General features: G+C 37.8%; 1 protein-coding gene across 1 annotated transcript; it reads right to left on the reverse strand.

The window, feature by feature from the left end:
• Nucleotides 1-115: 115 nt before the first annotated feature.
• On the reverse strand, nt 116-26,656 carry LOC140148166 (polycomb group RING finger protein 6-like). The gene is made up of 10 exons (XM_072170027.1): nt 26,519-26,656; nt 20,895-20,994; nt 20,008-20,110; nt 16,404-16,459; nt 12,375-12,446; nt 10,907-10,997; nt 9,714-9,741; nt 8,399-8,497; nt 2,812-2,892; nt 116-977 (listed from the first exon to the last, which is right to left on the reverse strand). Exons 1-10 carry the CDS (start codon nt 26,576-26,578, stop codon nt 912-914), a joined length of 756 nt encoding a protein of 251 aa, XP_072026128.1. The 5' UTR covers nt 26,579-26,656; the 3' UTR covers nt 116-911.
• Nucleotides 26,657-26,916: the final 260 nt, after the last annotated feature.

Consider the following 26,916-nt stretch of genomic DNA (forward strand, 5'->3'; position numbering starts at 1 on the left):
TCTGTTCTGGTCAGTTTACTGCATAGGGTCTATAAAAGAAATTGAAAGTGAAAATATACACTTGTTTTCAAGAAAATGTGTCAATATTTATTCAATATCATAATTATTTGCGCAAGTGCATTATTTTGTCTAATTTCTTGAGCAATAAGTAATACAAGTTTATTAATCTATTTCATACACGAGAAGAAAAAAAAACAAGTGATTTTTCCTTTTTTATATAACAAATTATCACTAAAAATGTTGGAAAATAGAACCAAATTTAAATGCATCAACCCGCCCGAAAAATGAATCAATCCTACGCGACCGCGCGAGAAACACTTTTCTAACAGCTTTTCTGATTGGCTGCTTTGATATAGGAGTGTATGAATAATATATAAACCTGGAGTTGTTGCCTGTTCTGTTATTAAGTTTCTGTCATATGTCATTGCCACCAAACCACTAAATCCTTACATTTTACACCTGTCAAATGCATTTCAAATTACATATAGTAGCATTTCATTTCAGGCTTTAACACAAAATGCCAAAGGAAACATTTTACTCTGTACTCAATATGGCAGATCTTCATAGCTTTATGCCTATGAAATAATAGGCCAAATTAAGTCCTCATTCATAGTTTTATTATCATACATGTATGCTTTGACATACTCTAGTATACTTAATGGCCAATGGTGTGCACAATGGAGGGACCAGAGGGTCACAAGCCCACTTTGATATACCAGTCTGGCGATTCATACACAATCAGAGGAATTGGACATTTTCAATGTTACTTTCTATCCATCCAATTTGGCTGCAGTTGGGTATCAGTCTGGTGGATTTATGACCATCCCTCTATGACTTATGAAATCTGGCCAACCACATATCTAGCCAACAATGTAGCATATTACTGCTGTCACAGCATTTCAACAGCTACGTCAAGTATCATCAAGTTGTGTTTGGGCTAAGCTATACTGAAGACGTAACAGGCCATCATCACGTAACTGCAAAAGAAAACAGACACAAATATAAAATATATTGCATTCCTACTTTAAAAAGTCAGCAAAACTAGGATACAAAGTACATCATGGATGATATAATGTGATGTAAAGCAAGCTAAACAACTCATGTGGTTGGTTGTAGGTATTTATTTTTATATTCCATCTAAACAATTGTGCCCAATCATCAGGCTACAATATCCAGCAATCCCCATAAAAAGTGACTTCTATTTTCTGAGATACTAACATTTTCATATAAAACTTGTGATCTATGAGATATTAAACTTTCCATATTGTAAAAAATAAAAGTTCAATACTTCTTCGGGCTGCATCTTAAAAACCCATTTTAATTTCAAAGCAATCATCTTGATTATGCCACCTATAGAAACTATAATTACTGCACACTTTTTATCTATTCTCCTCAATTATTTTCTTCTTTGTTTAATTTCGTCCTTGAATGCCTCGATGCTGCCAGCACTGTATATCTTGTTCTTCCCATCACCCTTGGTCACTGGTTTCTACTGTTTCTATAGCTTGTACTGTGGTCTAATTGTTTTGTCTTGTTAATATGCAACTGTTTTTCATGTAACTCGCTAACTTCTGATGTTTCATATCACATTTTCCTTTATTTTTTCCCCAGTTTGTTGGTTTTGTATTATATTCTTATAATTGTATTATTTATATGAAGGAGGCCATAACTTGTTTGAACAAGCTCACAAGCTTAAAAAAGCTCCAAGTGAGTTTCTACTATGGCTCCCTGCAACCCGGGGTACTCAAGTTTGGTTTTGGTAGGGACGTGCCGCTGAGAATTTGAAAGTGGACCCATAAATATACCAGTTTTTCAAGAAATTTGGACCCATTGATATACCAAAAGTCAAAATTTTCGGCCGAATTTAACCCAAATTGTCTTAGTTTTTACAAATTTCCCCAAAATTTTGGGAAAATTTTGAAAATTTTGGCTAGGTTAAGGAAAAATTGGGCTATTTTCCGAAAAAATTGAGAAAATTTTGAAAAAAGGACCCATTCATATACCAAAAATAGGCTTTGAAAAAGGGGTCATTGATATACCAAAAGGCTGAAAATGCTACCCATATTTGCGGCACGTCCCCGTATGGTCATTTGTACTGAGAACCCCCCCCCCCCGGGCCTGCAACATATTTGTCTTTCTGAATTATCCTTTTAAATAGTTTTCTTTGTTGCTGAATAAAATTTGAATGACTAGTATGACATACCTGCCATGATATTGTAAGACAAGGAAACTGCTCATTTTCTTAGTATTCCCAGCACAAAAAACCTCTGGGTCCAGGCTGTCATGATTAATATAAATGTAGGCTGAAGAGGGTACTGCACCTGCACAGGGATGGATCCCTGAATTATGCTAACGTTTCATGGGGTCACTTGAGTCACTGTGGTCAAGGACTTTCTATCTTTAACACACAATACAGGGTCGGATCCAGGAATTTTTGATAAAGGGGGCGCCTTTTGGTCGACGACGAAAAAAAATGTGTTAAAGGGGGTTACCCCCTCGAAAACTCAACGGTTTTGGCCCATTGTTTGCTGTTCATGGCGAATTTGTTCCTTTTTTAAATTTCTTACAATTTTTGTATTTTTAAGTTACCGCGCCCTTTGCTAGTCAAAAAATAGAGGCGCGCATGCTCGCCCCCTAAATCCGCCCCTGCAATAATTTCAGGGAACTCATGCTCTATATAAACCTTTGGCATTTTTTTGAACAGCCATCTGTGTGTGTGGTAAATTCACAAAACAAGAATGATCATGATTCCTGTACATAGGAACTGAAATATTTCTGATAAGTACACACACGTATCATTGCAATAAATACCTCTCTTTCTGTGGCTTGTTCATACACAGTCTTCAATGTTAACTCTGGTTCCATGATGTCATCAGCAAATACAATGTCAACCTGAAGCAAGATAAATATAAGGAAATAGGTATTCATTAAGGGCTGGGGTATGAGCGTTTGGACAGTATTTATTGTGGGACATTAGAGCACATCAGACATATCGAATTGCATTGAATCTGAAGAATGTCATTCTGATATCAAATAATTTTGATTTTTTGAAATTAGCAATTCAATACACATTTTATGGCAAATCATTAAAATTTATATTTTTATATTTAACAGTACTTGAAGTAAACTTTATAAATCTGATGATTTATACTTAAAGTGTATGTAGGTGGGATGAAAAGCCGACGATCAATTGAAAATTTTGACCTTTCGTATTGAAGATATGGATTTTTTTTCCCAAAACACCAAAAAAAAAAAAAAATTAGGTCTTTTTGGGAAAAAATCCATATCTTCAATATGAAAGGTCACAATTTTCAATTGACCGTCGGCTTTTCCTCCTGCTACATACACTTTAAGAATATGTCATTAGATTTATATAATTTACTTCGAGGACTGTTATATATCAAAAATTTGAAAAATATCAAATTTTTATAATTTGTCATAAAATTTGTATTATATTGTGATTTTCAAAAAATGAAAATTATTTGATATCAGAAAGACATGCTTCGTATTCAGAATGCAATTCGATAGGTCTGAGGTGCTCTCATGTCCCACAAAAAATACTGTCGAAAGCATAATAAACGCTCATTTTAGATCCCTTAATAAAATTGAGATGATGATCAATTGTCCAAAGCTCCGAAGCAAATGGTATAGTGAGTTCAAGTTTTGGTTTTGTTTTAATGAAATCTTTAATAATGTTTATCAACAAACCTGGTGAATTTATTTACAAGAAAATTTTATTTATAAAAAATGATCATGCCATGATTCTATTAATGTAATCAATTTATCAGGCATGAGAATGGGGTTTTTGAAAACTGCCTGAAAAAGTGTGTGAATTCAGCCTTAAAAGAAAAGGCCCAAAAAGGCTTAAATTTGGACAACAAAAACTGCCTGAATTCAGGAAATAAAGTTTAACACAGTGCAACAAGTTAAACTCAATTTACCCTTGCTGAGAAATGGGCGAATCCTTGTTATTGTTTACCGGGTCAGAGGTCAATCATTGTCATGCAGATAAATTTGTATTGTTTGGCTCGACCCGGGAACCAATGGGATTTGTCGCCTTCACAGGTTTCGGGCGTGATTAGGTGGTGATTTATTCACTGTTGGTTTTGTATTGGACACGACAACAACAAAAATCTTCCCACCCACCGCTCCCTGTGTGGACATGTGAGAAGGAAGTAAAATATAATTATGTATAACAGTAATGAGATAATGACCTGTATAAATACAGATATATTTTATCTATATACTACATGGTAGTGTGTTAAATAGCTAATTTAAGCATTTAACTGTCTGTAAGTTTAAAAAGAAAAATCAAGAATTATGGTCCCTGTAGATAAGGAGGGAGGAATAAAGAGTTGACGAAGATCATGAAAATTACATGTGACTTGCAATTAATTTCCCTTTCTCAGATCTTCAAAGATACAATGTACACTGTTTAATTAGATCATGTGTCCAATATGTTGCTACATAAATTTTTATATAATTGTTCTGTATCAACCTTTTTAGGATGATAGTTCAAGAGGGAAAATAAGTCGTCAAAACTATATATTTCTTAATATGTACAGGAATTGACAATCGTATTGTTACCTGCAGGCACAGGGTCATCAAAAACAGTGTTAATAAAGTAGTCTTTTATAAGGTCAAAGACTTCACACAGTAAGCAAAAGAAAATAATGCTGGGTTTTGAATTATCTTTTCTGTATTTATTTATTATGATAAAATAAAACAAACGAAGACGGGAAACAGTTGTACAGCAAATTTTCGGTACTGGGCGTACCTTCTTCAGGCTTTATTACATATGAAATGACACAAGAAAACAATCTAAAAACAAGCAAGAAAATTAATGCGTAACGCGTAAAAAAAACAAGCATGAAAAGATCGCGACTTAAAAACAACGCAGTGTGAAGGCGCATCTATAAAACGCGCGCGTGAAAAAGAGGGGGGGACCTATTCAATAAGATTAAGGTCTTCGGGTTGAAGGGAATGAAGTTTGTTGATCCAGAATTTCTCGCGCTGCTGACGTCTAAATTTGGATTGGCGACCAAGTGATTCAATGACCGTGACTTTGACATCATCGATGCTATGATCTGGAAGGGAAAAGTGCACAGCAACTGGCTTGTCTACGTGTTTGGCGTGGTGCTTGATGGTACATCTGTGGTTACGCATTCTTTCTCTTATATTATTACCAGTTTCACCCACATACTGAATGTTGCATTTGGCGCATTCAATGAGATAAACAACATTATTGGTACTGCAAGTGACTTCTTGTCTTATTATGATATAATTATGTACATGTCATAGAATGCTAACATTAAGACTTGATCCTTTGAACTTCAGGTCGCTCACCTGTTGAAGAGTCTCAAGAATTCCACTTGGGAGCGTGGGATCTGTATGCACCAGTACCGGAATTTATTGTTGAGTTTCCAGCCATGATATTTGATTCCAGCCATATTTGATTTAATGATCCACGGGTTCGGGGTCAAACGCTCAGAATTTAAGCTTCGGGTGGGGGCTACCCGAGTGCAAGTTTGGATCACATTTGGTTTAGCCATGATATTTGATTTAATGATCCACGGGTTCGGGGTCAAACGCTCAGAATTTAAGCCTCGGGTAGCCTGCAAGTTTGGATCACATTTGGTTTTGCTAAAACGAGATTTTCTGCGCCTTTGGTCGTTGTTTCGCTAGAGTCTTGGGTTGGGTATAGTTCGCTCGATTAGAGAATCTCCTATTATATATTTGGCTATAGTACGGCTGCGAGTTTGTTTGTTTGTTTGTGTAGGTACTGGTGCGGGTCTTAAACAAAAGTCAATAAATGGTTGTCGTGTCTGATTGCCAACATGCATGCAAATTTTGCGTCCGAGTGTTTGTCAATTTCTCTGTCTTAGGGTAAAAGCCTGGAGATTCTCATGCCTAATTTATTGTTATAAAACAGATGCATTTGGTAGGTTTGTAGTAAAAAAATTCATTGAGTAAGATTATGCTTGCCAAAACCAAATTGTACTCACAATTGCTTTTGCTTCCACAGAGGTCTGATCAATGAAGTTTAATGTTACTTGTCAGAATAATAATAACCAATGTCATATTTTGGAAAGTACATAAAGAAAGATACCAGCTTATTCGACAAGGACAGGAGCTCAGAACATTCCCAAATATATGATTCTCTAAACTACTACAAACACTGTCTGAAAAGACAAAAAAGACATTGTCAACATCTGGACAAAGCAGAGCACACCAATCACTCGATCAACAGCATTACACCGCTGATGACAGAGAATAGTTTCCTTGGAATTATTCACATCAAAATGTGAATATTGTGGACCAGTTTTTAATTCCTTTTAATGTACATAAATTCAACGACATCATGAGAAGCAAGATGCCAACTTGTCCGAAACAAAAGGATTTCAACCAATGTGTACTACCAGCCATGACCTACGGAGCTGAAACATGGCCACTTACTAAGAGGATGGAGCAAAAACTGAAAACTGCACAGCATAGCATGGAAAGATGCATGCTGGGCTTCACCAAAAGGGATAGGAAAACAGTGGCATGGATCAGGAGCCAAACAGAAGTTACAGACATAATCCACACAATAAAGATGAAGAAGTGGCATTGGGCTGGCCATCTTGCAAGATCAACAGATAATAGATGGACAAAGAATGTCACAGAATGGAGGTCTTGGCTGGGCTCAAGACACCAAGGCAGACAGAAAGTCAGATGGAGGGATGAGATATCCAGTATCATAGGGATCAGGTGAATGGCAGAAGCAAATGACAGGAAACTTTGGTGCCAATTTGGGGAGGCTTTCGCCCTCAGTAATGGGCTGAATACGGCTGATGATGCAGAGATGCCAATGGGTTATGAAAAAAAATCTGAAATTTGCGAGCGTAGGGAGCGAAGCGACCGAAGTCTCGCCCCCGCGGCCGGGGGACCAGGGGCCCGCTTAAGGGCCCCTGGTGGGGTCTAGGGGCAAAGCCACGATGGGGGTTGAGGGGGTGAAGCCCCCCGAAGCCAGAGGGTTTCTACACATTTTACACTGCACAGGAGACACCATTTCTGAGGGTAAAATTACATTCAAATGGATTTAAATGGATTTTGAGAAAACAAGCCTAGATAGCAGTATTGAAGACTATCTATTATACATGTAATATTCTTCAAGGCTTGTTTTCTCAAAATTATACCATAAAATATGCAAATTAGGTACCTAAGCCCAGGCAATTTTAGCAGAATTAGCACCCCAAAAGGCCATTTTTAACATACAAACCTGTTTTAGATTTTTTTGAAAAAATGTTTACATCATCACAAAAAAGTGGCTTTAAATGTTCAGTTTCCTATACTTTTGTACATGAGAGACATTTTCCAAAGTATTTTTTGGCCTAATAACATGGCCTACATGGCTAAAATGGATATATATAATGCGTAATATAAAAATGATGATTCATCAAATTTCTGACCCCCCTCCCTATTTTTTTGTTAAATTTTCAAAAAATATTTTTGGCCAAAAAAGCAAGTTTTATATACCTCATATAAAGATTCCTGTCATCTGATTGGTTGAAAGTGCAGTCATTGAATTAACTATGCCCGCAAAATGAACTATGGACCGGTCCATGGAAATGAACTATGGACCGGTCACGTGCGTCCACGATCAAACTGCGCGTTTTTCCCAGCGTAAATGATATTACGCGCGCGCTAATGATATAATTACGCAGAAAGCGCAGATTGTAATCTGTGTGCCGTTCGCATTGAAACTATTAATTTCTCTTCCCAAAATCGATGCTTTTAACCAAACAGATGACAAGAATCTTAAGATTTGGTATATAAAACAAATATTGACTGCTTTTTATTCGGGGCATGGTTAAAATTATAGGCCCAAGGTGATCTCAAAACCATGACTATGCCCGAGGCGTAGCAGTCAATATTTGTATAATATGCCCTAAATTACTTGTTATTTAATGTTGGAAACCATAGAAATACTGCTACTTAAAAAAAAAAAAAAAAAAAAATTGCCAATTTTATTTTACAAAGTTGGATAAAGTTGTACATTTTAATTACCTTTACTGAACAGCTAGCAATGTATATTAATTCAATGTGTTCCTGACTGTTCAATAGAAGCAAAAGTAATCAAAATGTACAACTTTATCCAACTTTAAAATAAAATTAACAATTTTTTTTTGAAATAGCAGTATTTCTATGGTTTCCAACCTTGAATAACAAGTAATTTTGAGTCGATAACTTACTGCTCTGGCCAAAAATTTACTTTGAAAATTAAAAAAAAAAAAATTTTTTTTTTTTTTTTTTTTAGAAAATCTGATTTTTTTGGAAAAATACAAAAAAATCGGAATTCCGATTTAAATCGGAAGATTGGCATCTCTGAATGATGAAGAATGTACATATGTCTTACCTCATACATGTCTGTGAGTTGTAGTTTCTTGATGAGGAATTTCTGCACATGTTGTATGGTTGTTTTGTCTGGTACACACAAGAATTTCTTCTTAAGAGGCTGCAAGACATACAGAATATTTAAAATAAATAAAAAGATGAGTATATTTGAAAAATAATTATATATTATTACATTTGCGACGTGTGAGCAACACTCTATAGGGCATATAACAGGTATCGCATGGTTTTTGAGTGCTTTCTATGCAAAATTACATATTGATACAAATTCTGAAATTCATTAACTAGTTTTTACAATATAAAAATGTCCACACTAAATTATGCCCGATACACTTTCGTACACTCTTAGATAATGGGAACCATTTGGAGCAAGTGTTAGACAAATGCCCCCCCCCCCCCTCCCCACCTTGACCCATTTTTTGTTCTTTTCAGCCACTTTTTAACAATTTTGGCTGGTTGTTCCCTCCCCCACATTTCAAGCCGGATTTGTGCTTATGTTTGTGACCATTTCATTTTCATGTTATAATGTTGCAATATGAATCTTGCATACACAGCTTTCACTTTGCAAGATCATACTTAAAGATACCAGCCTGCATTCTATTTTGGGCATTTTTCGAAATATTCATGAGGTATACTATTTTGGTCCCTATGAGTGACACTCCAATATGGCAGATACGAGGGGGTATCCAAAAGTTTTTGACATCACCCAGAAGTGAAAGAGCTATAACGATGAAATTTTGTCAGTGTAATCACTGGTCCTTATGTACATTATGGTCCAAAAATGGTCTCATAAGTATGTTTACTTTCTTTACAGGTGGCGCTCGATGGGCAGTAGGCGCATAACCTGTAAAATGGTGAAAATTGAGGCAAGCAGCGTGATTAAGTTCCTGCATTTGAAGGGTTAGGCCTACAATGCTCAGAAAATCTATGATGAAATGAAAGCTATCCTTGGTGATGATTGCCCATCATATGGCACTGTTGATTTTTGAAAAAGGAATTTCCAAACTGGCCACATGTCCCTCACAGATGAGCCAAGAAGTGGACGTCCATCACTTTTGGATGATGCGGCCACAGTGAAGAAATTCAAGAAAGTGGAGGATCTTATCATGAAAAGGTTATGCGCCTACTGCCCATCTAGCGCCACCTGTAAAGAAAGTAAACATACTTATGAGCTAATTTTTGGACCATAATGTACATAAGGACCAGTAATTACACTGACAAAATTTCTTTGATATAGCTCCTTCGCTTCTGGGCGATGTCAAAAACTTTTGGATACCCCCTCGTACATATTGATAATATCTGCAGTGCAATGTACTTACAGGTATATCTGGGCAATCTTCAGAGGCCCTGTGTAGAAATAAATAGTTTTATAAATATACTGGGTATAAATAAATAAAATAAACACACAGCTATATAGTTCAACAGTTAGTACATATAAACTGGCCTCAAAAAGAAACTTATAATTTTTCACAAGGTCATATCTTAAAATCCTCTCCATAAAAATTAACAAAAATTGCACACATGATTACTTCAATACTCTACTCTAAACACATGTCATTAACCAAGCAGTTGTCCAACTGACACAACAGCAAAATGCACTGACATGGAACACCTTCCTGGAGCAAAATTCACATCCAACAGATTTCTTTTGTTGGGTTCCAATTATTCGCCTGTACATGAACACAAATTACACACAGGATAATTTCAATACTCTACTCTAAACACATGACAGTAACCAAGCAGTTGTCCAACTGACACAACAGTGAAATGCACTGACACGGAACAGCTTCCGGGACCACATTCACAGGCGAATAATTGGAACCCATTTAAAGAAATCTATTGAGATGTGAATTTTGGTGCAGAAAGGTGTTCCATGTCAGTGCATTTTGCTGTTGTGTCAGTTGGACAACTGCTTGGATACGGACATGTGTTTAGAGTAGAGTATTGAAGTAATCCTGTGTGCAATTTTTGTTCATTTTTATGGAGAGGATTTTAAGATATGACCTTGTGAAAAATTATAAGTTTCTTTTTGACGCCAGTTTATATACACGTGCAATTTAACAGAATTTCTTCTTTTGTTTCTGTGTGATTTTGATATTCTTATCAAGATACCCACATACCTAGTTGTGAAACCAAGGCAGTTCTCAGACCACAATGAATACATGAATGAACCCTATGACCCAAGTCTTGTTGCAATAGCATTTGAACTGTTCACCTGAGAGCATTTAATCAAACCTTCAAACCAAAACTTTAACAAAATTTGTCACATACATACACACACATCGCTACGGGTGTTCGCCGCCAAACGTGGACAAAGTTTAGGACTATGCAAACGCAGACATCTGAAACTTCATTCACTCGACAAACCGAGGACGTTTATTCGCCATATTTTGTGTGTATGTGTATGAGATGCAATTTTACCTAACAACTACATACTGTATATTTAATGCACACTATTAAGTTCACATGGATAACAAAACTTTTTAAATTATTAACCAGTATGTCCACTTACCCAGCAAAGTCTAATTGTAATGGAACTATATTGTTAGGCACTGATGGTGCAGCAAGGTCTGATGAAGACACCGACGAAGGCACTGATGAAACTGAAATAAAAGCAGGATAAAAAAAAGAAAGACACAATTATTGTACTGACTCAGGTATAGTCCACATCTATTTGACCCCACAAGAAAACCTCATTTGAACCCATCTCGCTCAGTCAGTTTGCCGATACCTTACAAGCAGTGAAAGAAGCACAGAAGCAGTATGTACGTCCAAGCCTGGGTCACAGAGGTCAAAGGTTTTATATGAATAGATCTAGTGTCTTCAAACAGACGTGAGTCCTGTGTCTCTCTGGATTATAATCCAATTCCAGGGAAAAAATTAACCGACGGCACTTTTTCCCTGCAATCCCTTATTTTTAGGGGGAAACCCAACTGCCAAAGATTCACATATTATTTCAATCCAAAATATTTGACCTAAAGAAGTTAAGCACAAATGTGGATCTGGAATGGAAAATATTTGTAGCTTTGCCCATTTGTTCATCCGGGCGATCAGTGAGAAGTTTTTATGTCATGAATAGTTTTTAGTCATGAATGTTATTAAAACAATGTAGCCCATATGCTTGCTAAATGTCTTTGATAACACAAAAGCAGAATGAAACCTGTTCATAGATACAGTAAGTGGTGGTGATCATGACTGTGTGCCCTTGTACAATGATATGCGAATCACATCACAGTCTGTCAAATGTGATTTTGTACATGCATGACATATTCAACCCGTATCAAATAATTCTAAACAATGGTGACACATCTCTAATGGGGGGGGGCGACAGTGATGTAAAAATATATTTAGGGATTCAATTATGTTTCACCGTTGTTCATCACCGTTTAACAACAATGCATCAGCATCGTCTGAGTGGTTTACTTCGCGAGGAAGTACCGAGCGAAGTAAACCACGCAGACGCTACCGGACGCGAAGTTGTTAAACGGTGATGAACAACGGTGAAACATGATTGAATCCTTTCAACAACGAAAAGAAGCTAAATATCGTATAATTCACAATTATTTTACGAGGAATGTCAGTTAATCATTGCCACTCAGCCTTACAAAAACTTCCAATGATTTCTCTTTTGATATCAGCAATAAAACTACAGAATAAAACGGCAATGTTTAGCCGCTACCTGAAAAATACTGAATTCAACTTGTAAGCTGGCATACGCACAAAGGTTCCAGGCATGACGAATTTTACGCTCTCGCGTAACGCGTAGTCTCGCTTTCGCGTTACGTATACGCTTCAGTAAAAGTGTGGGTTCATCACGGTTTAACAACGGTTGGCTCCTGTACAAAGGTATAGGAAGAGTTGTTGAAATGTAATTCACATTTGATCACTTGAGAGTTTCATATTCAGACAGGCCAGATCTGGTCTCCAGGCTGCAATGTCATACACACCTGATAATAGAAGCAACATAATGTTAACTTTACCTTGCTCTGATACAGGCTGTGGCATAGGAAGCTTTCTGGACTGGTAAAATATTCTCTCTTTTTCTCGCTCATCTAATGAAAAGTACAAAAAAAAATATGACAGTAAGCACTAAAATAAACTCCAAACTGTTTATCCTTCTTTTTGTTGCTTCTTTGTTCTGTTCTGTTTTTTATTGTGCTTCCAACAGACATTAACCCTAAACCAAAAGCTGCATTATATAAGGATAGAGCACAAAGCAACTGCAAGCGCGGGTATCCCATGTGATCCGATTGCATCATCATGCGAACATGCATATGGGCACGAAATGATTGGCCAAGATTGGACAGCTATGGTACACCCATGCAGCATGCAATCCCTGGCCATGTGTCTGGCACTCGAGGGGTCTGTGGATCAAAACCGCACCCGAAAAATAACTTTTCTCTTCATTTTCTTGCTTCTTTCCTTCCCCATACATGTGTTAATCCCGGGAATTTTGATAACAGACAGAAGGAAGAGAAGACAAATATGAGCCGAGACACAACAAAAGTATGACTTGTGAGAATCAAGTTTAATTTTCCCAAGAAATAACATTTTTTAGCAGCACAAGAAACATTTAGATAGCACAAGCAGCATGTTGAGAAGCAGCACTAGAAACATTTAGATAGCACAAGCAGCATGTTGAGCATCAGCACTAGAAACATTTAGATAGCACAAGCAGCATGTTGAACATCAGCACAAGAAACATTTATATAGCACAAGCAGCATGTTGAGAAACAGCACAAGAAACATTTAGATAGCACAAGCAGCATGTTGAGCATCAGCACAAGAAACATTTATATAGCACAAGCAGCATGTTGGGCAGCACCACAAGAAACATTTAGATAGCACAAGCAGAATATTGGGAAGCAGCACAAGAAACATTTAGATAGCACAAGCAGCATACTGGGAAGCAGCACTAGAAACACTTAGATATCACAAGCAGCATGTTGAGAAGCAGCACTAGAAACATTTAGATAGCACAAGCAGCATGTTGAGCATCAGCACTAGAAACATTTAGATAGCACAAGCAGCATGTTGAACATCAGCACAAGAAACATTTATATAGCACAAGCAGCATGTTGGGCAGCACCACAAGAAACATTTAGATAGCACAAGCAGAATATTGGGAAGCAGCACAAGAAACATTTAGATAGCACAAGCAGAATATTGAGAAGCAGCACAAGAAACATTTAGATAGCACAAGCAGCATGCTGGGAAGCAGCACTAGAAACATTTAGATATCACAAGCAGCATGTTGAGAAGCAGCACTAGAAACATTTAGATAGCACAAGCAGCATGTTGAGAAGCAGCACAAGAAACATTAAGATAGCACAAGCAGTATGTTGAGAAGCAGCACTAGAAACATTTATATAGCATGTTGAGCATCAGCACAAGAAACATTTATATAGCACAAGCAGCATGTTGGGCAGCAGTACGAGAACAATTTATATAGCACAAGTAGCATGTTGAGAAGCAGCACTAGAAACATTTAGATAGCACAAGCAGAATATTGGGAAGCAGCAAAAGAAACATTTAGATAGCACAAGCAGAATATTGGGAAGCAGCACAAGAAACATTTAGATATCACAAGCAGCATGTTGAGAAGCAGCACTAGAAACATTTAGATAGCACAAGCAGCATGGAGCATCAGCACTAGAAACATTTAGATAGCACAAGCAGCATGTTGAACATCAGCACAAGAAACATTTATATAGCACAAGCAGCATGTTGGGCAGCACCACAAGAAACATTTAGATAGCACAAGCAGAATATTGGGAAGCAGCACAAGAAACATTTAGATAGCACAAGCAGCATGCTGGGAAGCAGCACTAGAAACATTTAGATAGCACAAGCAGTGTATTTAGAAGCACCACAAGAAACATTTAGATAGCACAAGTAGCATGTTGAGCATCAGCACAAGAAACATTTATATAGCACAAACAGCGTATTGAGAAGCACCACAAGAAACATTTAGATAGCACAAGTACATATAGCATGTTGAGCATCAGCACAAGAAACATTTATATAGCACAAGCAGCATGCTGGGAAGCAACACTACAAACATTTAGATAGCACAAGCAGCATGTTGAGCAGCAGCACACGAAACATTTAGATAGCACATGCAGCAGGGTCAGTCCATGTCAAATCAACCAGGTGTCCCCAGGTGACCCTCTCAGATTTTGATGAAATTCCATCAGAATAATCTTTTGTGGCCACAATGAACCCATACAAAAATTTGGCCTCATAGGCCATGTCGTTTTTGAGAAATGGCCCCTTGAAGTTTGGCCCGTACCCCCCTTTTGGCACTCGCGAGTGTCATTGGTGATTTTTACCAACTTTGGTAGCTCATAACTTTCTGTTCTGAACAGATATTGAGCTGCAAATTTGCATTCTAGCTAACCTTATGTCATATTTTCAGAAACTGGCTCTAAATTTCAGATATCTGCTTTCCTTTTTAACTTATGAGCACTCAAAGTTGGTAATTTATTCAACCGCAAGTGTGATTTTGTCATTTTGGGGGTCCCCTGGTGCCAAAAATATATGATCATATGACTCAAATGTCACAGATGCATTGTCTATGGGTACATATCTGATCCTACAAGCAAGTTTGAGCTGATCAAACCATTGATGGAGGAATAGGCGGCTTCTGAAGTTGGGTCCGGGTGAAAACTTGCCGGAGACCCCCCTCTTTCTGACCAATGGTTGACCTTGTGGACAGTTAAAACATGAACTGAAATTTACATACCAAGAAACAAAAATTCAGCTTTGGTACTCAACTCCATCATAGTTAGATGGCTCTTGAAAATAGGGAGGAAAACCTGTTATTTCTTGTCTAAGGTTGTTGAATTCGGCAGCCATGGCATCAAAATATGCCAAATTTGACTAAGTATATGTTCATATTTTTGGGTCGTACGTTACAGACCACTCTAGATGTGTTAATTAGCCTCTAAAACACAACCAGAACATATTTCATATGACACTTGAGGTAACTTGTGAAAAAACTTATTGTCATGGTTGCTGAATTCAACACCCTTAGACAAGAAATAGCCGGTTTTCCACCCTATTTTCAAGCTGCCATCTAACTATGATGGAGTTGAGTACCAAAGCTGAATTTTTGGTTCTAGGTAGGTCTCATAAGTATGTTTCATGGCTGTAAATTTCAATTCATGTTTTAACTGTCCACAAGGTCAACCACTGGTCCGAAAGAGGGGGGTCTTTGGCATATTTTCACCCGGACCCAATTTTGGATGCCGCCTATTCCTCCATCAATGGTTTGATTTGCTCAAACTTGCTTGTGGGCTCAGATATGTACCCATAGACAATGTATCTATGATATTTGAGTCATATGATCACATATTTTTGGCACCAGGGGACCCCCAAAATGACAAAATCACAATTGCGGTTGAATAAATGACCAACTTTGGGTGCTCATAACTTAAAAAGGAAAAGCAGTTATCTGAAATTTAGAGCCAGATTCTGAAAATATGACATAAGGTTAGCTAGAATGCAAATTTGCAGCTTTATATCTGTTCAGAACAGGAAGTTATGAGCTACCAAAGTTGGTAAAAATCACCAATGACACTCGCGAGTGCCAAAAAGGGGGGGTCCGGGCCAAACTTCAAACGACCATTTCTCAAAAACGACATGGCCTATGAGGCTAAATTTTTGTATGGGTTCATTGTGGCCACAAAAGATTATTCTGATGGAATTTCATCCAAATCTGAGAGGGTCACCTGGGAACTTTTCAGAAAATTGGTTGATTTGACATGGACTGACCCAGCATGTTGAGAAGCAGCAAAAGAAACATTTACATAGCACAGGCAGCATATATTTGAGAAGCACCACAAGAAACATTTAGATAGCACAAGCAGCATGTTTGGGAGCAGCACAATAATTTTGATTTGAGAATCAGCGAATCGCTTCTCATAAAGATTCTTGTAAAAGTTACATACATCATACCCCTATGAGTATTCACATCTGTTACTTCCGATTCAAATTGGACCACTTACCTGATTCTATGTAAGGTAGTAGTTTATTCACAATATCTTGGATAGTTCTGTCAGGTCTGAAGAGAAGGCAAGAAAACATTGATATTGAAATCAAAGCTGACCACTTGAAGACATTATGTTTAACATTATATTAGCATGAAAGTTTGTCTGTATTGGTCATCCACATTATAGAAAAAGTTTAACTCTTGATCTCAATACAAAAATATCACATCGTCCTGGACGAAGTCCAAAGCTTGGACAGGGAACCCTATTGGTTTGAGAGAAGAGTTTAGGAAGCCATCCACATCAGGGCCAACCAACCATCTCTGAACAAAGATGGAGGGCACTACAAGTATTACATCACACTTCAAGAGTGCACAGTTGGGTCATTCCGCTGACGAATACTGTAGTAGCAACAGCTGAAAATTGATCCAGGTAAATATTTATGTATTGAAATCTTTCTAAATAGATATGTTATTACATTATTGGTTTCAGTTCAAATATAATGACAGATGAAAGAAATACAAGTTCATAAACACAAAATTATTCAACTTTACTGCTCCATCGTCACCGATCGCTCTTGCTCGACACCGCTCACCCAAACTTGATTTGTAGTGAGCGATTTTCCACATGCCATAGAAACAAATATCCCTTGTTGTGAATCTCACAAAACTGAATCTAATTCACATTCAAGTTTCGGTAATTTTGAATATCTGGTTTATCATAACAAAATTTAGGGTCCCCCTAAATACTTTTTTAAATAAATCGAAAAATATTTAACGAAATCAACAGCTGTAAAAAGGTATGGGTAGCCTTATTTGTTTTACACATATGGACCAAATTACAGCATCACATGTCATTGTGATCAGTCACAATGGTTCATTATGTAAAAAAAGAGACTGGTTTAAAGAGTATTAACAGTTGCATCTGAGTCCATAGGAGTCAACTCTCAAACCATACAGTAGGCCGGGCCTATTCATGTATTTGTTAAAGAAGACCTGACTGCTATGGACTCAGGTGCATCTTTTAAAACTGCCTCTTTTCTTTGTGACTGAACGCAATGATGTGTGACGCTATAAATTGGTCCACATGTGTGAAACAAATAGAAACAAACATACTTTTTTACATTTTGTAAAACATTTTTCCACTTATTTCAAAAAGTATTAGAGGGGAACTTATAAGTTGTGGACCCTATAATTATTGTGTATTGTTTACATATTGGTGTGACTGATGCTACAAACCTACGAGGGGCGGTCAAAAAGTTCGTAGAACTCGGTATGCTACTTTGTCGCACGGTATTGACTTTGGTCTCATTTGAAAGCTTGTTCTTTCAAAACATTACTGCAAAGACATTAGATTTTTGCATCACTGTATCATATGTGGGCAGGACACTCTTCAGAGGAAGCCTACCTCCATGAATTCACAGGTCCTACCAGAAGTGAATACAGGGTCATTATGGACATTTCTCCGGACGGTGGTAAAAACTCAAATGAAATTTAACAATGTACAGTTGCTGTAAGTGGTAATGAAGTCCTTGGTATTCAACAGCATCGAAATGGTTCTTAGAGTTCAAGAATGGAATGAGCGTCCTTGAAGATCATCCAAGGTCCACAAGACTTGCTGACCTCACCACTAATTATATACGTGCTGGTACAGTGGCATTGATAATGAATAAAGAGCCAAATAAGAAAGATGAGATAGCCACAAAATATGACAACTCTGATGAATGTGTTTTCAACATTAATCCATTAACATTGGGTATTCCAGGGTGTCTTCTAGATGGGGTCCCAGAAGTTTCATGTGCAAAATTGATACCAATTGACATATTCAGGACAGGTCCACACCTTCTATACACTTAGAATGAGGACCGAGACAAGTTCAATCTATTTGTGGCAAAAGATGATAAGGCATACATTAATCACTGGAATTACGAGTGCATTTAGTGGAAGCACCTGGATCTCCCACCCCTAAGAAGATCATCACTCTGTCACCATAGTGCAAAGTCTTCATCGCTGTTTCTGAGATCCAGGGAGAGTCTTGATGACAGATCATTTGCCAAATGAAAGTACAATCATAGGCATATATCATACAATTTTGATAGCAAAATTGAGGCAAGCCATCATGTGAAGAGGGTTGATGGTAGGAATGTGACTGTTCTCGGATTGTGTCCTGTACGCTATTCTTAGTTTGTCAAGCTGCCATTCACGACAGAAGGGTCAGTTAACTAAAGTAACCACATTGTGGTTCAGGCATGGCCTCCAGCTAGTGAAACATATTTTAGAATTTTAAGTCCTACCTTCATAATATCAGGTTTGCTGGTGATCAATGCTGGTTAGCCTTCACTGAAGAGTGGCTCAAGGAGCTATCGGAAGACTTCCATTTTGTTGACATAGAAGGTTTCAAGAAAAATTGCGACGGGTGCATTAAGGTTTGTAGTGACCATGCTCAAGAGTGAGATAGAAAGAATTTGGCTAGTACTCTTTCAAGTCATCCAGTCAGTGTCATAATGCAACGACTGTGTGGACCAGCATATACAAATTACATGTAGCTGGTATTGGTCTTGTTGGTTAAGGGGCTAAACTATTTCCTTTCTAAATGTTTTCACATCCATCTAAATACAAAATAATTAGTGTACCCATGATCCATGCTAGCGAGTGCTTGGCAATTTTTCTTTATATCTAGATGCTGAGTGAGGCATGTAGATGCTGAGTGAGGCATGTAGATGCTGAGTGAGCATGTATTGCAAAGTGATTGAGTGTATATACAGTTTTATACACATCATTGGTTTAGAATGTCTCTTGGAATGTACTAAACAACTACAGACTATAATCACTAACAGCCAAAGTTCCTGTGCTTTGTATACTGTGAATGCTTGCATATTCATGAGGGCCAATCGTTTGATAGCTTTTGATTGTGTGGTTCAAACAAATCACAGCAACGTTTCATGCCTTTGCATTACCCAATAGAGCGTTGCATGTCTTCGTGTTTATGTGAAAGACCCTAGAAATATATATGTGGAATACAAATTTGTATGCATAGCAGTTCTGTCTCTCTCGCATCATGGAATGATTGGGCCTAATTAACGGGTGATGCTGGGACTTAACCTGTTGGTCAATAGTATACAAATATTGACTGCTATGAGGGGCATGGTTACAATTATAGGCCCAAGTTGATCTCAAAACCATGACTATGCCCCTCGACTACTCCTCGGGGCAGTCATGGTTTTGAGATCACCGCGGGCCTATAATTTTAACCATGCCCCTCATAGTAGTCAATATTTGTTTTATATATATACCAAATCTTAAGATTCTTGTCATGTGTTTGGTTAAAAGCATTGATTTTGGGAAGAGTAATTAATAGTTTCAATGCGAACGGCACACAGATTACAATCTACGATTTCTGCGTGATTATAACGCGTGGAAACATCAACGCGTGCGTAATATCATTTTACGCTGGGAAAAACGCGCCGTTTGATCGTGACGCACATGACCGGTCCATAGTTCATTTCCATGGACCGGTCCATAGTTCATTTTGCGGGCATAGTTAATTCAATGACTGCACTTTCAACCAATCAGATGACAGGAATCTATATATGAGGTATATAATCTGCATTAGTCATGCTTACCTGATTGCATAGTCAAAGAATGGATTACTAGGATGCACTTGTTTATCACATGTTGGGCAATTCTCATTAGTATACAGATACTGGACCAAACAACCCTTGCAAACTGTAACAGAAAATACCAAATGGGTTATGAAAATATGTGCATGTTTTTTTATTTGTGCTCTTTAATATTTGTGTAGAGCATCATCAGTCGGCTGGGGACCAGGCGACTACAAACTGTCTCCAATTATTGCGATCTTGGGCAAGCAAAACAATTGTGTAGAGCAAAGGACAGCAATCAATCACCATTTCAAATCCTGCTAAGCACCATGAAATGTGTCCACCTTGGTCTGGGGCGGACATTTTAAAAATGAATTTAGGAGAGCAGCAACGACATCACTTGCATTACATTCCAGATGTTAAATCTACAAAATATGCAAAATTTGAGGAAATTCGCATGAGTCCATTTGATTTTAGGGCCATTTGTCTATAACTGGTCTTTACATGTAGCCCTATGGAGAGAGTGCCCGTTGAGGGCGCTTATAACCCCCATTTTAGGAACAAAAATGTGATTTTAAAAAAACGGACTCGTGCGAATTTTCTAAAATTTTCAGAGTATGTAGTATGAAGTTATGAACATGTAGACATATAATCAAGTAGTTGCCCTACCTGCTCTTCTCCGAAAAAATAAAAAGTCCTATACCTCAATGATAATGAAACCTAGGTGGTCCACCAATAGAATATTATCCCAATGAACTCAGTTGTCAATCAATTGAATCTTCCATGTCGGAGGAGTTACAAATTTAGACTGATCAAGATATATTGGTATAATATGAATCATCAATAGCTGGATCAACACATCCAGACACACACCCCCAAAGACACACTTACCAGCACACATTACTTACATGTATGAAGACATTCCGTTATGGTCGTAGCATCTACAAAATACCCCCCACAGAGATGGCATGTTATGTATTGATTTATATCCGTCAGTCTCACATAAATCTGTTCAAAGATGTAATAATAGATGGAGGAAAAAGAGAAATGAATTTAACTTAATTTAATTTAAGGTAAATTAGATCAGTAACTAATTATAGTATAAACTTTAAGGTGGTACTACATCCCCTGATAAATTTTGTGACTAATAACACACTGGTAACAAAAGTTATGTATGCGTATATTAAAGGGACAAGGAATCTAATTACTTCACCGCAATTTCAGTGATTCAAGATAAGTGGTTCATTATATGTTTTAAGAAATGAGGTACATATTCTAGCGGTACCACAAAACTACCACACATCACAACACGTCATGGAAAATTGGACATTTGCATACATCACATGTATGAGTTTTGGCAGGGGTTTGGGAGGATATTACATTGTGATGGAAGCACGTAAACAGGCATCAAATGACATTTTATCTTGCGAAATGGTTTGTGGGTTTGGTGATTTTTCTTGGAAACTATGATTATTTTATCATTCAACAAAAATATACTGGTAGTGTTAGTTGATACAAGCCCCACACTTTTTATTTTTTACCCACAATGTTTAAACCACCACGCTTTTATCGACTTTGCGAATTTCAAAGTGGCACAGCGGGGACTGCCAACTACATGCTACGTCATCAGATTGACCTCATTAATAATAAAATCTAGTAATACTAGTAATATGCTTTGATGAATTGGATTCTCAGAACAAATTTTGTGAACCGGGTATTTTTTTGTTGTTAATTTTTAGCTTATTCAAAATTAATAAAATATGGATTTACATTGTATAAGTTACCAAATTTGTAGGTCGCAGAAGGCGAGAGCACCAGGAAACATGATCGCATTGGTAAAAATTTGGTCGCATACAACCGATTTAGTCCCCACAATGTATGTACAGCACGTGACGATAGTAAACATAGTTACGCAAAAAAAAAAAAAAGAAATTGCAAAAATTTCCGGTTTTGTAGTAGACTTCTCCGTAGTCCACTTGCCCATTTTGCATACTCTGGCTATTACATTTAAGCATAAAACTCTGATTTATATTGATTTGTGTGCAACTGATAGATTTTCACATCTGTATCTGATCTTTTCAGTCACCGCACTCCCTCTGTTTGTTAGCTTCCCAAGTGGACTACTGACTTTGCCTTGCGGTTAAGATTTTTAACACGGGACTCTATGGAGAGTTAGGCCAATTTCTGCATCTTTAAATGGATCTGCCTTGTGATAGGTCGCCCATATCTCGCTATTGTTTAAATCTTCCGGGCCCGCGCCATTACCATTAACTACACCGTACACAACTATCTGTGGTATTTGCGGCGCTTTTGTGTTGACGCGAAAGTTAATCTCTCATCAAACATCTAGCGCGTCTTGTATATACCATGCTTATTACTTGTGGTTAATGGACTGTATAAACAAGTATGCTTGACTGTGTGTTTTTAGAGAGCAAAGTCCCGGGGGTTAAGTTCTGCTTAAAATTCAAAGTCCATAGTCGGATTTTCGGGTTCGCTATCAATAAACTGGTAGATTCCAAAATCAGAATTGTTCAGTATTAAAGTGAGCCATTATAATTATGCAAGATAATGTTGCATTCAGTTACTTTTATTGTCACTAATTATCTGATATTTTTAACTCTTTATGACCATTTTACTATTGAATACTTTAATTTTAATAAACATCATCAGTATAATTTTGAGTTCAACGAAATGGGTTCATCATGACTAATAATAACATATTTTTAATAAAATTCGACTATGGCATAGGCTAGTTTTGTAGTGTCCCTGGACCTAGACCTAAATGCTAGGATCATTCATGGTTGACCTAAAAAATTTTAAAAAATTTGCACAATGTTTTGTGTTTTTAATATGAAAATTGATAATTTGTATTCATGTCATACTCTATTATGATATCAAAATGCATTGAATTTGAATGCATTTTGATATCATTATTAGTATGACATGAATACAAGTTATCAATTTTCATATTAAAAACACAAAAACATTGTGCAAAATGGGGTTTTTTTAGGTCAACCATGAATGATCCTAGCATTAAGGTCTAGGTCCAGGGACACTAGAAAACTGGAAAAAAATTACTTTTAAAAAAAGATCTTAGTCTCATGATGATAGCAGCTTTTCTATGTGGAACTGCTATCAAAATCCCTCTAAAATTCCATGTGCGATTGTCTCATCACCAAAAAAATCATATATTTGGGTCAAGTGAAGTATAGACAACATAAATGTATGAAGGTTTCCTTGACCGATCGTTTCTTTTAAATTTCTATGTAAATATGTATTGTGTTTGGGCCCCGGTTTAGGCCAATTTGGCTGACTAGCAAATGTGTTAACCCTAACACCTGAAAAAACCACAAAATACCACGATGAAAAACTCTGCGCATGCATGCATCCCAGGGTCTAAGATGACGCAATCACTCTAAGTGTGATATGCTCACGGAATTGCTGGCCGGGCAGCAATAACCCGTGCAGCTACCGGTCCGCGATCGTGTGGTTGGCATGCGGGGGGTCAAAGGTTCAAATTCCGGGGGTGCCTAGTCAAAATTCTTCTTCTTCTTGAAAAATTCGGATCTTCTTTGACTTCCGATATCAAAAAAATATGTATTTTTCCAGATTAGAGCGTCTTCTAACCCTAACACCTGAAAAAACCACAAAATACCACGATGAAAAAAGCATGGGTCAGTGTTAAGGTTTGCCTCTCATTATACTAGAGTTGGGCGACTAAGTCGCCAATAGTCGTTAGTCGCGACTATCAGTAATTAGTCGACTATTGAAAACCAAAAGTCGACTAATGCAAGTATATTTTTGAGTTAAAAAATTACTTTAAAAGTGCCAGTTATTCGCACCAAAACCAACTAAATACTAACATATATAAACTGCGAAAAATGTGAAAAAATGTTAGTCATTGTCTTACCAATAGTAACACTAACCAACAAGTAATCATAAAGTCCATAAATCATCATTAAATTGGTGTTATGGACTTGTTGTCGAACTACTTTCCCACAAGATAAAAGCCGTCAAAAAACTCAAATTACTTAGAACTGTGTCGAACATCTCATTATGATTATAATTTATGCAGCGATAACAGGTGTAGCAGCGTCATAGCGTGCATGTACAGACCCAGGTTGGGTGTTTGTACCAACTACTGAAGGTATGAGATTATTTTAACTTTGGAAAGAAACAGCGAGAACTTCCGAGAAGTGTTTTCCAAAAGGGAAAATTTAGGAAAATATTATTAGATTAGAAGTACTTTTCATGTAATTTCAAAAAGCTATGCTTATTGTGGTAACAGAATATTTAGAAAGCAACAGGAAAATAAACAAATTAGCTGACAAACAGTCGTAATGTTGCAATGCCACCCCTGTAGCCACAAATGCAATAGTCTAGATGAGGTCAGGTGACGTAGGTCGGAGGTGAAAGTTAATCGTACATGCACAATGCAACACGTTCATGAGCATACCATGGAAAATATGCACTGCCGTACCGGCATGTTTACATATTTTCATGCACAGCAAAACATGGAAATGAACAAAGATCGCTATTGGAATATTGAAGGTTTGAGAAATTATAAGAAGTTTCTTGTGCTGTTGCTGGAAAGTGGCAAGTGAATTTAATTGAACAGAAAAGTTAGGCCTATATTACAGCATTTTAAAGTCAAATATTTGCATCGCAAATGTGCGATACAGTGTAGCAATTTGTATCGCAACAGTGCTGATTTGTGTAGCAAACTGTGATGCGATGCCGGCAATCACGGGTCCTGTAATCATACATTATAATACTAAATTGCCACCAATCTTTCACCCGATTTTTCAGTCCAATTTTAACCACAGATAGTCGCGACTATAGTCGTAGTCGCGACTATTTGCTGCTGACTAGTCGACTAGGAAAAAAGTGATAGTCGCCCAACTCTACATTATACCTAGTACAATTTTGTTGAAGTGCCATTTTAGCAACATTTTTGATGCGATCGCGGCTCGCCCATCGTGATTGGCATGATTGGGCTGGCTTACGTTTACTTCTGAACTTCCATTGCTTTTACAAGGTGTCATGCTTCAGTGAATCCGACTAGATTTTGAATGAAATGGTCTCTAGCCTCGAATGTGAAGTTATTGGTAAGCAAAGTCGTGGCTAGACTGCTCGAGCAAGGTAGGTATAACCTAATTCGCAGACGCAACGCAAACTTAAAAAAAAACGGGCAATGAACAGACACATCATTTATCGGTATGACAATTTCGTATTGGCGCTGCGTTGTGTAGAGCTACTATACGGATGGGTTCCCTGTACTAGGTATAACCATGGTATAACTGTCAACTGATCAGTCTCATGGTCTGATCTGATATACATGTACATGGATTAGGGGAAGCGCTAAGTTGCTTTTTGGGGTCCCGGACCCACCAAAATACAGTTTGGACCCCCTGTTTTTAAATTTTCTGCAAAGTGCATTTTAGGGGTCCCTGCAGGCTGCAGACCCCCAGTTTTTCAATCTAGCGCTATTGCAGACATACTCTGAAAAACTTCTTAGGACCCCGCGTGTTAATTTATCATCTGCCGGTACGCGTTCCTTTCGTTATGCTGCCCCTGTAGCTTGGAATTCCCTTCCCAACATCATCCGCAATATTACTTCTCTCGCTCAATTCAAATGTAGTCTTAAAACTCATTTTTTCCAACATGCTTTCCCTGATTCTTAAGGTTTTTTGTGTTTCACTGTGTGTCCTTGTTTTTTGTTTTCGCGCCCTGAGATCTTTTTGATGAATTTTGCGCAGTAGAAATACGCTCCATTATTATTATGCTTCCGTCAATTGCAAGCCCGGCTACCAGAGACCCGTAGACACAATACCCGGGACTGTCACCCTGAAATTACCAGAAAGTACGTCCCCGGTACCCGGGACTGTACCCGGGATGTACAATCAGTCGTCCCGGTAGCGGGCCATGAAAATACTTAAATTTTGGATTTGCTGATTAAAAACATTGAAAATTAATACAGAACTTTGAAACCCGGCTGGCATGGGCGGGGACAGTACCGGGGGTTTCACCCACAATTTGTGCCCCGGTACCCGGGACAATACCCGGGGCATAGCGGGGCTTATTACAATTGCCTTTGGTAATCTCCCCCGCTACGTCCCCGCTGTGCCCGGGTCCCTGGTAGCCGGGCTTGCAATTGACGGAAGCATTACCCGGTATTTATTTTATTATTATTATTTATGCTGCATTTGCGCAACTCGGGACTCGCCAAACTCTACTCCGGTCTCCGGACCCCCTACTTTTTAATTTTCTGCAAGTTCGGGGTCCCTGCGGCCACTGACTAGAGTGTTTAGTTCTAGCACTACCCATGCATGCCCTGCTAAAGCTTATTAACTAAAAGCTTATCAATATCATTGCATTTGCATGCATGCAAATCGTGCGCTGCACTCTTCTCTTCTTCTTCTTCCAGTTATAGTGAAGGCTTCTTGAAAAGAAGATTACTCACTGCAGAGTGGTGGGTGCGCAGACATATTCTTTTTCATTTATAGTTTCACTTTACTTAAAAGTTTACTACCTGGCCTCCTTCTTGATCTATCTTCTTCTGCTTACGTCTCGTGTTACGATGGTGCCACATATTTCTACGAAGCGGATGAAATAAGCCTAAAAGGGGAAATAAATAATTCAGATTTTACAGTCACGAAAACTGACCAACATGATCTGAATGCATGCAGAATATTGTAGGCAGCCCGTCTCCCAATGTCAACCAGTTCCGTTGGCGGCAAATTTGAACTTTTGACTACTTTAAATTGGGCCTACCCCTTGTTCCGGGACCAGGCTCAAACAAAATGCTCATATAAGCCAAGCTTGAAAGCTTATAACCATGCTGGCCAAACTAGAAAGAAACAGAATGAAGAAAAGGAGCAAGGAAAAGAAAGGCCACTCTCCCAAAAATCACAATTGCCCCTGCTATGA

The sequence above is a fragment of the Amphiura filiformis genome, chromosome 3 (genome assembly GCF_039555335.1).
Source record: "Amphiura filiformis chromosome 3, Afil_fr2py, whole genome shotgun sequence".
In the NCBI taxonomy this organism is placed as follows: Eukaryota; Metazoa; Echinodermata; class Ophiuroidea; order Amphilepidida; family Amphiuridae; genus Amphiura; species Amphiura filiformis.